The 15,679-nt window shown below is 46.7% G+C and overlaps 1 protein-coding gene across 1 annotated transcript in view; it reads left to right on the top strand.

Annotated features, from left to right (window-relative positions):
• LOC144820174 (D(4) dopamine receptor-like) overlaps positions 1–15,679 on the top strand; it is a 96,637-nt gene that overhangs the window by 60,184 nt on the left and 20,774 nt on the right. The window contains exon 3 of the mRNA XM_078677792.1: positions 3–592. Coding sequence (XP_078533918.1) covers positions 3–592 — 590 coding nt within the window. The remainder of the gene's footprint in view (positions 1–2; positions 593–15,679) is intronic.

Below are 15,679 nucleotides of genomic sequence, written 5' to 3'. Positions count from 1 at the left end.
AGGTTCATTGCTGTCGTCATCCCTCTGAAATACAACAGGAACCATTTCAGCATCCGGCAGATGGTGCTTATTGCTGCAACGTGGATCTTGTCGTTGGGCGTCGCCAGCCCCGTCATCTTCGGCCTTAATCGCGTGCCCAACCGCAATCCCGATGTCTGTAAGCTAGAAGACAACAACTTTGTGGTCTACTCGTCCGTCTGCTCATTTTTTGTGCCTTGTCCCATCATGCTTCTCCTCTATTACTGGATGTTCCGGGGGCTCCGGAAGTGGAGCGCCAGCCGGAAGGCACAGCTGGCCCGTTTCGAGAGGAGATTTTCCCTTCGGCTCAAGCGGGACAAGAAGGAGAAGGTGAAGTTCCTGATGCCCAGCCTCAGCCCAGAGTCAGGTGAAAAAGGACCCCCTGAAAATGACCTCATGGCTGCCCAAATGGACAGCACCTCTGACATAGAGGCGCCAGAGAAGACAAAAGAAGGGAACCATCAAGAGAACGGGCTCAATCACAAGAGGAGATCCTTCAGCGGGTCACACTCCAAGAGTCGCAGGGTGAGCGGGCGAGAGAGGAAAGCCATGAAGGTCTTACCAGTTGTTGTAGGTATGTACCAGTGGAGATCCTTTCTGGAGAAGGGTAAGGCCTCTAAAAACCTGTAACGTTAGACTTTAACTTGGGTGTCATTGCATGTGTTGCAGATTCTGTTGAGTTGTTTTCAATGGGTAAATCTTCCTGTCTGCAATCTAGCTGGTATTGATGAGACTTTGCTAGAAATAGCCACTTAGCAGAAAAGTTGGGCTTGCTATTGAAATAAAAGTTACTGGGGCTAGGGCTCTCCCTTCCATTACACAATTCCTGTCTACAGCGGTGATATTGCTTAATGAAAAAGAAAGCAAGTTCCAGTCCGTAACCGTGAGGTGCCCTAACTGGCAGAAAGTAACCCCTCTGCTGTCAATCTTTAGTATGACCCAACACCCCCACAACAGATTATTGGCTCATATGCCTCAAAAGTCACTGAAATTGTTCCTGTCTCTTTGTGATGGACATTCTGCAGTTGACAAATTCTTGCAGGGCAAAAGTTTCTTTTTCACTTATTTATATACACCCAACCCCTTGCTGGGCTAGGGAAGATTAGGAGTGTTCTGGAGGTATTTATCTGTGATCCAGAAAGCTAGGTGAGTGGTGTTAAGTACTTAAAACTCATCAGTAGACTGTGAGGCAAATATAAAGCCAGTGGTATGCCCAGTTTTGAGTAAATACAAAAATGTAACTGTGGGACTGCACAGCTAAGTCCTCCACTAAGGATGCAGACCAAAGTACAACTATCTCCATGAGTTTAATTACAAAACCTTGAAAACTATGCGTACTATTAATTCTTTGGGAATTTTAATGATTTTTCCAAAGGTTTTTGATTTTTTTATAGACACCTGTAGGCCACAGAGAGGATGTATTAGACCACATGATTGGTCACAGATGCCGAAATGTATCATAATAGGTGCCTCAAATAGTATAAAAAAAGCAAGATCATAAATGGCAGAAAAAGGGGCATACAACACCGATCTCTGGAGCTTGGCCCTTTTCAGGCTCACCTGTGAGATGAAAGCCCATTTGTTGCCCCATAACACTGTCCCCTTGCACTTTGTTGACTATACACAGGGGGAGCAACTGATCTTAACCAAAGTAGAAGTCAAAGATCGCTTCTAAAATTGCTTTGAGCTACAGTCTAGTATGGCTTTTACTAATGTTCTCAAACATTCATTCTTTCAATCAGAATCAAATGTTTCAGCACCAATTAGCAGTTCGTCAGGCACTTTTATCCAGACAGGGGCTTGCTACTTAGGCTCAATATTATTAGGAAGCTATAAAAACGGAGATGTCATGTGGAAATTCTTTAGCATTATGTCATTGAACTATTTCAATTTTGTTTCTAAAAAGACAAAAAATGATTATTTAACAACACCTCTATAAAAGGCGAAGCAATGTTTCTGATTAAAGTATTCAATATTAATTATTCTTCAGCTTTTTTGGTCGTGAGAAATACTGGGCAAGCGTTTGCCAAAATAAAGTGTATCAGTAGTCAGTCAATAACAGTGCAAAATAAAATGTTGTACATGTCCTGCATTTAAGTACTGCCCCAGTTAGTAATCTGGTAGATTAGGTTATATGGGAAAGACCTGGAAGTTGATTTTCGAACACTATGGGGCATATGTACAAGCCCTTATCGCCACGACAACGTCACTTTTATCGACGTTGTGGTGGGGATAGGGGCTTCGCCTTATTTACAAGGCAGCTTTAAGCCACTAAACGTGGCTTAACGCAGCATTGTACATAAGACCCCCTTTCACGCTATGGTTAGTGTGAAAGGGGTGGGCAGTGGGTGTTGTGGTGGGCGTTCCACCACAACCCCCATTGTTTTTGACACTTCCTCCTATGTACAAGGGTGGCGTACATAGGAGGCCGCGCCAAAATTAAGACCAGGAAAAAACTGGTCTTAAATTGGCATTTGTTGTTTTTCCATGAGTGCAGCACCTATGGAAAAAGCAAAATGCCTTGGATTGTTTATGTACAGGAAGGTGTCCTTTCCTGTACATAAACAATCCTTAAAAAATGCTATTTTGTGACTTTCATATGTGCTGCATGAAGCAGCACACATGACAGTGACAGAATGGCATTTTAGGATTGTTTATGTGTAGGAAGGGAAACCTTCCTACACATAAAAAATCCTCCCCTGCACGCAGACACCCTTGGACTATGGTGCAAGGGTGCTTGCGTTGGTGTTAAGTTGTTAAACTTAGCACCATCGCAGGGGGAAATGCAAGGCTGCAGCACATTCTTGTAATTGTGGTGCAGACGTGCGTATCAGAAGTGGCGGGGAGAGGCGTTAAGCCATGACCGCTAACGCCTCTCTCTGCCACTTCCTTGCACGTATCCCCCAATGTTTCTTTGCATATTTGTATGTGCACTATTTCCTTGCCTTAAATGTTGGCAATGCGTTTGAGAAAAGCTCAATTAGAATCCCCAACTATTTTTTTTAGTCTTGTGTGTCAAATGCCATTACAACGAGAGTTGCAGTACCCCGGATGCTGATATGGCATTTTAGAACTGCTCCTTGGCGTGTCTGGATTGTAATAATAGGCAAACAGGTTGTGCTTTATATGGATAGGAACTTTCAGTTATTGTATCTGTGCTTGTTTAAGCTGCGAGGCGGAGTCACACGCACTTCTCAGCATGGATGCAATACATTTAATGGGAGAATACCATTATGTCTCAGTAGCTGGCAGGTACGCTGGGATAGTGTATACCTGCAAGTTTATAGTTCAGTTTCAGGCACTGAATAGTTTGGTTGCCGTATTAGCAGAGATGAGATATTTTAGTGGTTTTACCCCCTGTCCAAGCACAAAAACTGTGCAAACCATCTCTAAGCAGACTACTCCTTTCTTTAGGAACAATAGTGCTAATGAGAGCCGGTACTTTTTACCCCAAAATCCACAGCGAGCTGGATAGAGGGAGAAAGCTGAAAAAAAGCTCAAAAAGGCGAAGAGGGCATGGAACCGGAAGGTAAGCTACGAGTTAGAATACCCCATTAGATCCGGCAGCGGGAGCGGGAGCTCCGGGAGCAAGTGGCTGCTACCACGCAGGTGCCATGTTCTCCTCCGGGGCTTCTCTCCGTTCTCCCTTGTTGGTCTGAGGCCGCCATGGAGCTCCGCAAGGGTCGCAGAGTCGCCGCTCAGGGTCATCTCCGGGGAAGCAGCGGCAGAGACAGCATCGGCTGTCTTTTCCAGACCCGCGAGGCGAGGAACCAGCAGGATAGCAGTGGTGAGATTTTGGAGCCTTTGGACCTATACAGAGGCAGCTGGAGGGGTGCCCCACCGCCTGGAAACACGGCCATTACAGGATGAGTCTGTTCCGGAGCCTAAAACCTCCCAAGCCTCTCAGGTGGCCTCCGCTCCTAATTTGATAGTCTCACAGCCGGCCTCTGTTATTAAAAGGAGTTCTAAGAGGTGTAGGAAGGGCGCGGATGCTCTAAGTCTGACTAAAACGTTACAAAAAAGCAGCGTTAACAAAGGCTCTGAAAATTTTCATGAGGTCTCTGAGCCCTATCAAAATCCTGATTTTAACACTAATAACGTTAATGCTACATCAGTATCACTAGTTTCCCTCACTTCTCCCACTTCCCTATCAACCCATATTTTAAGTAGTGTCTCTCCTTTTCAGACCTATCAAGTTAAAGCTAGATCTGTTAAACCCAGGAGGACTAAGCATATTCCTACAAGCACCTCAGGCAAGATCAGCCCTTCACTGCATTCATATTTTAGGGTGTTACCTGAGGTTGTGCATATCACCACACAGGGAGGAGCCTGTAGGGAGAGCCCTGTTGTATTAAACACATCAACAACTTCAGTCCTATCTGAGAAAGCCATGGAGCCAGAAACTGACTTGGGTTCTCAGCAGGTTAATCCCAGCATGGTTTCAGATCCCCCTGCACCCACAATTCGTCTTTCCATCAGTTCCTCTGGCTCTTCCAGCAGCCCTCCGGAGTGTTCTCCCACTCAGATCCACATACAAACGGAGTCCCAGTTGACGCTACCGGCCGGCCTCAATAGCGGATCGGAGGGGGATTTAGTGGCAGCTGGTTCTTCGCCCTCAGCCTTGGAAGCTCTCTTTGGCACACTGTCAGAAGACATAAAGAAAGGATTTGCGGTCTCTGCTGTCAACCAGGGGGAAATTAGAAGTTTCTGTGAATCTCTGGAGAATAAAGTAGATTAATTGAATTCCAAAACTGTTACCCTTGAGAATAACGTGGGTGAATTAAAAGAAGATCTTGGGATGGTAAAATCAGACATTATATTGCTGAAGAAAGAAGAGGCGGATCTGCGGGTCAGATTGGAGAGTTTGGAGAATACTGGCCGCAGGAACAATCTACGCTGTTGAATGTACCAGAAGGGAGTGAGGGGTCTGATCTCAAACCCTATATCATCTTGCTGCTTAAATCTTCCCTACAGCTTGAAGACTCTGAACACGCAATAAACCTTGATATACAGAGGGTACATAGGGACCCCTTCCGTAGGAACCCAAACAGATCAAAACCTAGAAAAATACTAATACATTTCCTTACCTATGATTTAAAAGAAAAGATCCTCAACTTAGCACTGAAAATGAAGTCAGTGAAAAATAAAGAATTTTCATTTGAAGTCCGCTCTGACCTTTCCAGGCATACTCTGGATAGGCAGTGGGAACTGGGAAAGAAGCTAGAGGATCTTAAAAAGTGTTGCACAGTAGCTCAGCTGAAATTTCCTGCCTTCCTGAAAGTAATGTACGATAAAAAAATGCACAATCTAAGATCAGTTCAGGAGGCGGATGAGTTGTTGGACACTATCAGCAAGAGGGCTTTATAAGGAAGGATCATGGTCTGGGTCTTAGTTTAAGTCGGGCTATTGTAACTACCCCCAGCTGCAGTGGTATATGGACCAAGGGATAAAAGCAGCAGATGACAGATAAAAAAAAAATCTTTAATTTTCACACCAGTTAGAGGGCGGCGGGGGCGTGATCCTTCGGGATGTAATTTCTGGACTCCATTTGTCCAGATTTTCAGGGTCACCATGGGTGGTGGGTGGGGCCTGGGGGGGGTTGGGTGCTGCAGGGCAAAAACAGTAATAAAAATGTCCTCATTCTCCTTCTTTCGATAGTACCAATCTTACTTTTGGGAGTAACAATTGTGGAATTTTGTTGACTTTGGTGTTGGTTTTGGTGCTGGTCCCTTCATAATAATAATATTTGCATTTCTAAAAGCGCCTGGTTACACTGAGCAGTGTGTCCCCGCGCTAAGGTAACAGCTAACAGAATGCAGCATACACAATAACCTGGTAGCAGAACAAAATTATACCACAGGAAACAGATAGGTCTTCAGATCTTTCCGAAAGATGGGTTCCAAGCACTCCAACCGGAGACTCTGAGGGAGAGTGTTCCACAGCTGGGCCGCCAAGTACCGAAAAGAGCGGCCGCCCATCCTGGATCGCATAATCTGGGGGATATGTACCTTTCGTTTCTCACGCGATCTAAGCAGCCTGGTTGGTACATAAGGAGTGAGAAGGTCGTGCAAATACAAGGGCCCCTTCTTCTGTATGATCCGATGACTCACACACATGGCCTTAAACTTCACTCTTTCCCTGATGGGCAACTAATGCAGGGAGGCCAGTGCTTTTTTGGCTGAAGCGCTCCTCAGTAACATAAGAACAAGTCTCACAGCTGCATTCTGGATACACTGCAATCTCTGTATGCACTTATCGGTTGCACCCAGATCCAGGAGATTGCAGTAATCCAGGCGAGAGGTCAACAAAGCATGCACCATGATCTTTCTAGATGCCACGGGAAGGGTGTCAAGGGTCTTCCATAGCCCCCGTAAGATACCGAAACAGGCGCCTGCCACCCGCCTAGTATGGTAATCAAAAGACAGCTTATTATCCACCCACATCCCAAGATTCTTCGCTTGTTCACATGGTGTAAGGGTAGGGCCCAGCACCTGAGGCCACCAGGCCGATGACCGAACTGACGGAGCCTTCCCTATCACCAACACCTCAGTCTTAGTACCGTTCAGTTTCAGACAATTGTTTGCCATCCACCCAGCCAGTTCTTGAAGGCAGGACATAAAGTTAGAGGCAGCGTCAGCCAGGGCTTGAGTCAAAGAGACCACCAGCTGGGTGTCATCGGCGTAGGACAGAGCATTAATCCCAAATGTAGCTGAGATTTGTGCCAGGGGGGCAACATAAAGATTGAACAAGGTTGGGCTCAAAATAGAGCCCTGAGGCACCCCCTGCGTCAGCTTGATGTTCCTAGAATAGTAACCTCCTTGCATAACTTGAAAGCTACGCTCAGACAGAAGCGATTCCAACCACTTCAAGGCTCCGCCGATGACACCGCCTCTCTGGAGATCCTGCAGCAGGGTATGGTGGGCAACAGTGTCAAAAGCGACACTAAGATCTAACAAAATTAGGGCCACTGTTTGTCCGTTGTCCACATGCTTCCGCATGGTCTCGGTGGAGTACAACAAAGCAGATTCGGTGGAGTGAAGGGCACGAAAACCAGACAGAGAGGGGTAGAGAAGGTTATTTTTACAGATATGTGTTGTGAGCTGTATGTTCACCATCTTCTCTGCCACCATAGAAAAATAGGGAAGCAGGGAGATGGGTCGCAAGTTGTCAAGTTGGTCGACACTGATATGGGGCTTCTTTTGTAAAGGGAGCACCACTGCCTCCTTCCATCTATTAATTCAGAAAAGGGGGTGGTGATGAACAGAGTGTCTGAATTAAGCAGACCACTCTTACCCAGTCCAAAGATCAGGGCTTGATCCATCACCGTTATTTAGCTCACTGCCCCATCCCAGCTCAGAACCTGGCTATATGCAAATTAGTCTGTCCCTGGCCCAGTGCATCATGGGAACAGGGCAGACCAAACTACCAAGCCAATTCTTCACCAGAAAGGAGACAAGCTACCGGGGACCGGTTTCTGGCATTTCAGCATCGTCGGCCCGGCTTGCTTGAATCCTGATGGAGCAGTGAGCAAGGGACTCATGTCTGAGTATACCCTTCCACGCTTATGGTGGACAAATTGATTCAGAAAAGGGGGTGGTGATGAACAGAGTGTCTGAATTAAGCAGACCACTCTTACCCAGTCCAAAGATCAGGGCTTGATCCATCACCGTTATTTAGCTCACTGCCCCATCCCAGCTCAGAACCTGGCTATATGCAAATTAGTCTGTCCCTGGCCCAGTGCATCATGGGAACAGGGCAGACCAAACTACCAAGCCAATTCTTCACCAGAAAGGAGACAAGCTACCGGGGACCGGTTTCTGGCATTTCAGCCTCGTCGGCCCGGCTTGCTTGAATCCTGATGGAGCAGTGAGCAAGGGACTCATGTCTGAGTATACCCTTCCACGCTTATGGTGGACAAATTGATTCAGAAAAGGGGGTGGTGATGAACAGAGTGTCTGAATTAAGCAGACCACTCTTACCCAGTCCAAAGATCAGGGCTTGATCCATCACCGTTATTTAGCTCACTGCCCCATCCCAGCTCAGAACCTGGCTATATGCAAATTAGTCTGTCCCTGGCCCAGTGCATCATGGGAACAGGGCAGACCAAACTACCAAGCCAATTCTTCACCAGAAAGGAGACAAGCTACCGGGGACCGGTTTCTGGCATTTCAGCCTCGTCGGCCCGGCTTGCTTGAATCCTGATGGAGCAGTGAGCAAGGGACTCATGTCTGAGTATACCCTTCCACGCTTATGGTGGACAAATTGATTCAGAAAAGTGGGTGGTGATGAACAGAGTGTCTGAATTAAGCAGACCACTCTTACCCAGTCCAAAGATCAGGGCTTGATCCATCACCGTTATTTAGCTCACTGCCCCATCCCAGCTCAGAACCTGGCTATATGCAAATTAGTCTGTCCCTGGCCCAGTGCATCATGGGAACAGGGCAGACCAAACTACCAAGCCAATTCTTCACCAGAAAGGAGACAAGCTACCGGGGACCGGTTTCTGGCATTTCAGCCTCGTCGGCCCGGCTTGCTTGAATCCTGATGGAGCAGTGAGCAAGGGACTCATGTCTGAGTATACCCTTCCACGCTTATGGTGGACAAATTGATTCAGAAAAGGGGGTGGTGATGAACAGAGTGTCTGAATTAAGCAGACCACTCTTACCCAGTCCAAAGATCAGGGCTTGATCCATCACCGTTATTTAGCTCACTGCCCCATCCCAGCTCAGAACCTGGCTATATGCAAATTAGTCTGTCCCTGGCCCAGTGCATCATGGGAACAGGGCAGACCAAACTACCAAGCCAATTCTTCACCAGAAAGGAGACAAGCTACCGGGGACCGGTTTCTGGCATTTCAGCCTCGTCGGCCCGGCTTGCTTGAATCCTGATGGAGCAGTGAGCAAGGGACTCATGTCTGAGTATACCCTTCCACGCTTATGGTGGACAAATTGATTCAGAAAAGGGGGTGGTGATGAACAGAGTGTCTGAATTAAGCAGACCACTCTTACCCAGTCCAAAGATCAGGGGTTGATCCATCACCGTTATTTAGCTCACTGCCCCATCCCAGCTCAGAACCTGGCTATATGCAAATTAGTCTGTCCCTGGCCCAGTGCATCATGGGAACAGGGCAGACCAAACTACCAAGCCAATTCTTCACCAGAAAGGAGACAAGCTACCAGGGACCGGTTTCTGGCATTTCAGCCTCGTCGGCCCGGCTTGCTTGAATCCTGATGGAGCAGTGAGCAAGGGACTCATGTCTGAGTATACCCTTCCACGCTTATGGTGGACAAATTGATTCAGAAAAGGGGGTGGTGATGAACAGAGTGTCTGAATTAAGCAGACTACTCTTACCCAGTCCAAAGATCAGGGCTTGATCCATCACCGTTATTTAGCTCACTGCCCCATCCCAGCTCAGAACCTGGCTATATGCAAATTAGTCTGTCCCTGGCCCAGTGCATCATGGGAACAGGGCAGACCAAACTACCAAGCCAATTCTTCACCAGAAAGGAGACAAGCTACCGGGGACCGGTTTCTGGCATTTCAGCCTCGTCGGCCCGGCTTGCTTGAATCCTGATGGAGCAGTGAGCAAGGGACTCATGTCTGAGTATACCCTTCCACGCTTATGGTGGACAAATTGATTCAGAAAAGGGGGTGGTGATGAACAGAGTGTCTGAATTAAGCAGACCACTCTTACCCAGTCCAAAGATCAGGGCTTGATCCATCACCGTTATTTAGCTCACTGCCCCATCCCAGCTCAGTCCGGCTTGCTTGAATCCTGAATCCTGAATCCTGTTCATCACCACCCCCTTTTCTGAATCATTTTGTCCACCATAAGCGTGGAAGGGTATACTCAGATGTGAGTCCCTTGCTCATTGCACCATCAGGATTCAAGCAAGCCGGGCCGACGATGCCTGAAATGGCAGAAACCGGTCCCCGGAAGCTTGTTTCCTTCCCAGTACAAGAATTGGCTTGGTAGTTTGGTTTGCCCTGTTCCCATCATGCACTGGGAAAGGAACAGACTAATTTGCATATAGCCAAGTTCTGAGCTGGGATGGTGCAGTGAGCTAAAAAACGGTGATGGATCAAGCCCTGATCTTTGGACTGGGTAAGAGTGGTCTGCCTAATTCAGGCACTCTGTTCATCACCACCCCCTTTTCTGAATCATTTTGTCCACCATAAGCGTGGAAGGGTATACTCAGATGTGAGTCCCTTGCTCATTGCACCATCAGGATTCAAGCAAGCCGGGCCGACGACGCCTGAAATGGCAGAAACCGGTCCCCGGAAGCTTGTTTCCTTCCCAGTACAAGAATTGGCTTGGTAGTTTGGTTTGCCCTGTTCCCATCATGCACTGGGAAAGGAACAGACTAATTTGCATATAGCCAAGTTCTGAGCTGGGATGGTGCAGTGAGCTAAAAAACGGTGATGGATCAAGCCCTGATCTTTGGACTGGGTAAGAGTGGTCTGCTTAATTCAGGCACTCTGTTCATCACCACCCCCTTTTCTGAATCATTTTGTCCACCATAAGCGTGGAAGGGTATACTCAGATGTGAGTCCCTTGCTCATTGCACCATCAGGATTCAAGCAAACCGGGCCGACGACGCCTGAAATGGCAGAAACCGGTCCCCGGAAGCTTGTTTCCTTCCCAGTACAAGAATTGGCTTGGTAGTTGGGTTTGCCCTGTTCCCATCATGCACTGGGAAAGGAACAGACTAATTTGCATATAGCCAAGTTCTGAGCTGGGATGGTGCAGTGAGCTAAAAAACGGTGATGGATCAAGCCCTGATCTTTGGACTGGGTAAGAGTGGTCTGCTTAATTCAGGCACTCTGTTCATCACCACCCCCTTTTCTGAATCATTTTGTCCACCATAAGCGTGGAAGGGTATACTCAGATGTGAGTCCCTTGCTCATTGCACCATCAGGATTCAAGCAAGCCGGGCCGACGACGCCTGAAATGGCAGAAACCGGTCCCCGGAAGCTTGTTTCCTTCCCAGTACAAGAATTGGCTTGGTAGTTTGGTTTGCCCTGTTCCCATCATGCACTGGGAAAGGAACAGACTAATTTGCATATAGCCAAGTTCTGAGCTGGGATGGTGCAGTGAGCTAAAAAACGGTGATGGATCAAGCCCTGATCTTTGGACTGGGTAAGAGTGGTCTGCCTAATTCAGGCACTCTGTTCATCACCACCCCCTTTTCTGAATCCTTCCATCTATTAGGCACCACTCCTAAGCTAAAAGACATCTCAATGAGGTATCTAATAAAAGGCTCTAGTGTGTCCATACTCCTAAGCACCCTGGGAGTGGCTGAATCCCTAGGTGACCCTGAAGTAATGCTAGTGGCTGTCTGTTTAAGAGTGTCCGGGACGGGCACAACAAATTCATCAAGACACTGTAGTTTTAGGGCATCCCCAGGTTCCTCCTCCATTCCCCGCTCCCACGAGCAGAGTCCGGGAAAGAGGAATAAATCTTTTCTACCTTCGTCACAAAATACTCTGCAACCCGATTGCATGATTCCTCAGATCCAACAACGGGTGCTGCAATAGATGTCAAGGAGGAAATTTCTTTAAAAACCTTAAATAGTTCTTTAGCAGAATTTTCAGCTGATTGAATTCTTTCCTTGAAATAGGCTGCCTTCGCCTTTCTAATAAGCGAATGGTAGGACTTAATGCAAATTTTATATTCCTCTTCCAAGTTGACAGAGACATCTTTTCTCCAGCGTCTCTCTAGGCGCTTACACCCTGATTTGGCCATCAGTTTTCCTGGTTTGATCCACCATGAGTTCTATTCAGATTCTGTCCTGGAATGTCAATGGCTTGCGCACTAGACCAAGGAGAGACAAGATTATGCAATATCTCTGGGATTCCCCAGGGCAGGTCATTGTCCTCCAGAAAACACATCTACTTAAAGTAGAGGTCGCCACTCTCTTAAAATATAAAAGATGGGTTGGTCCGTATGCCTGCACTAGCCAGTCAGGTAATATTAGAGGGGTCTTAATTCTTTTTAAAAAATCAGCCAGAGCTCGAATCCTTTTTAAGTTAGCTTACCCTGGTGGCAAATGGGTCACTGTGAAAGCTGTTATTATGGGGTTCCAGCTTACCTTAGTTGGCTATTACGGGCCCAACCAAGATGACCCTTCTTTTCTTAAGTCTATTTTTTTCCACTTGTTGAATCTCCCTGACCCAGTAGTTCTAGCTGGTGATTTTAATATTGTTTTGAATACTCTACTGGATAAGTCACCAAATAATGGAGCCATGATCCCTTCCAAATCACAGGAATTTTTATTGGGAGCTATGAAGCAAATTGCCCTCTCGGACATATGGAGGGAAAGATCTGGTCAGCAGTTAGGAGTCTCATTTAGGAATTTTAAGCATCTGCACCAATCCAGGATAGATTACGTGCTGGTTAGTCAATTATTAAGAGGTAGATTTAAAAAGATCTCTTACTTGGCATCGCATCTTTCGGACCACTCTGGTATTTTGCTGGGGTTAGAGTGTCCAGCACCTAGTCTCTCCAGGTCATGGTCCTTTGACCGTACCCTTCTGCTGGAGGAAGAGATTCCCTTTTTATCTCAGGAAACTGATTTTTTGGGGGGTGAATTTAGATTTGGCTTCTATATCCATAGTCTGGGACTCATTAAAAGCGTACCTGCGGGGTCAAATCACAAGCAGGTCAAGCTTTAGGAATACAAAATATAAAGATGAGGTCTCGTCAATTGAAGCTAAGCCCAAGGCTGCGGAGGGCGATCTAATCTGTCAAGCTCCCCCCGAAACCCAGCAAAGTCGTCAGATTAAGTTTGACTACTTGAAGGGTCAGTTGGAGAATGTTCTACATACTAGGCTTACTCGAAGATGGGAAGCTAGTAAGATCGCTCACTTCGTGTATGGAGAAGGGGCAGGGAAATTTCTTTCATGGAAAACCAAATCAGATCGGGTTAGGAACCACATCAAAGAAATTGTCAGCTGGGGTACTACTCTTTCCTCGGATGAGGAAATCTGTGATTCTTTTTCATCCTTTTTTCAAAACTTTTTTGTGATGGGCTCCCAGCAGAGATTTATAGATCAATGAGTGATAAGATTGTCCCTACCCTGGTAACGCTCTTCAACCAGATACTACAAGAGGGGATAAAGCTCCCTGCTTCGTGGAAGAACGCCACAATAATTCTGATTCTGAAACCTGGGAACGTTCCTTCATGTTGTGGGTCATATAGGCCAATTTCACTCTTGAATACGGACTATAAAATTTTCGCTTCAATTGTGGCGGCCAGGTTGGAACGTGTGGCGGGTGACATTCTCCACCTGGATCAGAAGGGCTTCGTCAAGGCAGTTATCGGACCTCACTTATGACTTTATAGGGGCCATTGACTTGGCATCCGCGTATTCTTTCCCTTTAGCAGCCATGACTCTCGACGCTACTAAAGAGTTCGACAGGGTGAACTGGATTTACCTGGCCAAAGTTTTAGGGAAATTTAACTTAGGGACAAAGTTCTGTTGAACAGTCCAGTTGATCTACCAGAACCCAATAGCCAGGCTCTTCGTGAATGGTAACACCACTGAGCCTTTTAAAATCTCGAGGGGGACAGACAGGGCTGCCCACTCTCCCCTCTTCTTTTTGACTTATATATTGAGCCATTTGCTCAACGGCTCAGGGATGATCCCAATATCCAGTTCTTTAGATTTGGAGAGTGGGAGAGGAAGGTCGCCCTGTATGCTGATGATATTTTAATTCTGTCGGCTAATTTGTTAACAGCTTTCCCAGCAGTGATTAGCCAGGCACAGCAGTTTGATCAGGTCTCAGGCTACGTGATCAATGGTTCAAAGACAGAAAATATGATTTGGAATCTTGGAGGGACACAGCACCAGCATCAGATTAGCTCTAAAATGAGATACTTGGGGATCTACGTCGTACAAGACATCACTAAGATTGCCGAGCCCAACTTGGCTGGGGTGGCCAAGGGGTGTCAGAGGCTGTTGAAATCCTGGGCCCTACTTCCTTTATCCATTCTAGGTAGGGTTAACCTGGTTAAGATGTCAATACTCCCTAAGGTTACTTTTCTTTTTAACTGTATCCCCCTTCATTTCGCAAAATCTGATATCGATAAATTACAGCGAGATATAAAATCATTTGTCTGGGCATACAAATCACCAAGAATAGCTTGGAAAAAGTTGAGGCAGAGGAGAGAGGAGGATGGCCTTGCTCTGCCAGATTTCCAGGTTTATGCTTGGGCCTTTTCAACTCACGCACTCGCGTATGCTGTTGAAAATGCCGGTTAATACTGGGGCAGGGGCTATGTTTCTAGCTATGCTTAGAGGCGCCAATCTTTCTGAGGAGGGCTTTCTGTTTAAATTTGGTGACTCGAAATTAAAAAAAAGATGAAGTTGAAGGTCCTACAAGGATTTGCTAAAACCTGGGCGAAACTTAGGGGAGCGACGGCACTTAGTTACTTTTCCAGCCTGGCTCCCCTCTGGGACTCCCCTGGTGCCCCAGAGTGTCTAAGGGACAGGTTGGCAGTACCCCTGAGAGAAGCGGGGCTTGTGGTTTGTGGGGACCTGGTCCCCAACGGCACTATGATCTCATGGGATCAACTTAAAGTCGGAGAAGACCTCTCCAGGTTTAAACATCGCCAGTTGAAAAGCTGGGCCCAATCAAATTTAAACCAAAATATCCCTGTAGGGAGTGGCAGTTTATTAGAACATCAGCTGGTGGTCAAACCCCCGGGGAGAAGGGAGGTCTCATTTTGGTACCAAGCCATAATCGAATCTGTGGATGGCGAATTTAATCTTGCCAAGGAGCTGTGGGGGGGAAGTTCCTTACCTGCACAAGATTGCAATCAAGTTTAGCAGAGTTTGTGCAAGATCTTATATGAGACAGTAAAGCTCGCATGGTTGAAAAGAAACCACCTGTTTACTATTCATAGGGCCTATTTCTCCCCACTAAAACTTTCTAAAATTTCTACCGGACCTCCGGTGTGTTGCAAGAAATGTGGGCTGGCCTCAGCTTCTGACACTCACATGTTTAAAGAATGTCCCACTTTGGAAATCTTTTGGGACAAAGTCAGTAGTTTCCTGACAAGTGTCTCGGGCTGTCCAATTCATATTAACCTCCCCCTGATTATCTTCTGCTTTACAGATGATGTAACGGGCCCTCCTAGATCACTGCTTTTTTATGCTATCTTGCTAGCCAGGAAAGAAATCTGCAAAAGATGGACAGGATCTTTCCCTCCTACCTTTTCAGACTGGCTGTCCTCAGTCGTGGCTATTTCTAAGCTAGACCTAGCTAGATCTTGTAGAAAGAAGAAGTTGGCAATTTGGGACCTGTTGCAACTTAGATTGGGCTCAGGAAATGTATGATGTTTTTTTTTGTTGTTTGTTTTTCCTGAGTCCTATGATTATGCTACCTTAATACTCTTCGGGCTATGCCGTTTACCCCTAGCTTCAGGGCGAGGGTCCCCTAGCTCTTGGAGCTTGGTGGAAGAGTTATCTCAGCTGGTTCTTCATCAGCACCCAAGTAGTTTCTGGTACCTGTAGGCGGGTTCCTATCTCCGATTGCCTACCCTCTCCCAGCTTGCTGAGTATGGTATAGACATCTTGGGTGCAAAATGAAGTGAGATTGGTGGCGGATGAGGATAAAAAAAAAAACAGACAAAAATAGTGCTAATGAGATATCAGT

The sequence above is a fragment of the Lissotriton helveticus genome, chromosome 1_1, assembly GCF_964261635.1.
Source record: "Lissotriton helveticus chromosome 1_1, aLisHel1.1, whole genome shotgun sequence".
NCBI classification, from domain to species: domain Eukaryota; kingdom Metazoa; phylum Chordata; class Amphibia; order Caudata; family Salamandridae; genus Lissotriton; species Lissotriton helveticus.
Note: the sequence above shows the minus strand (reverse complement) of the source record. Positions and strands in the feature narration are given on the sequence as shown.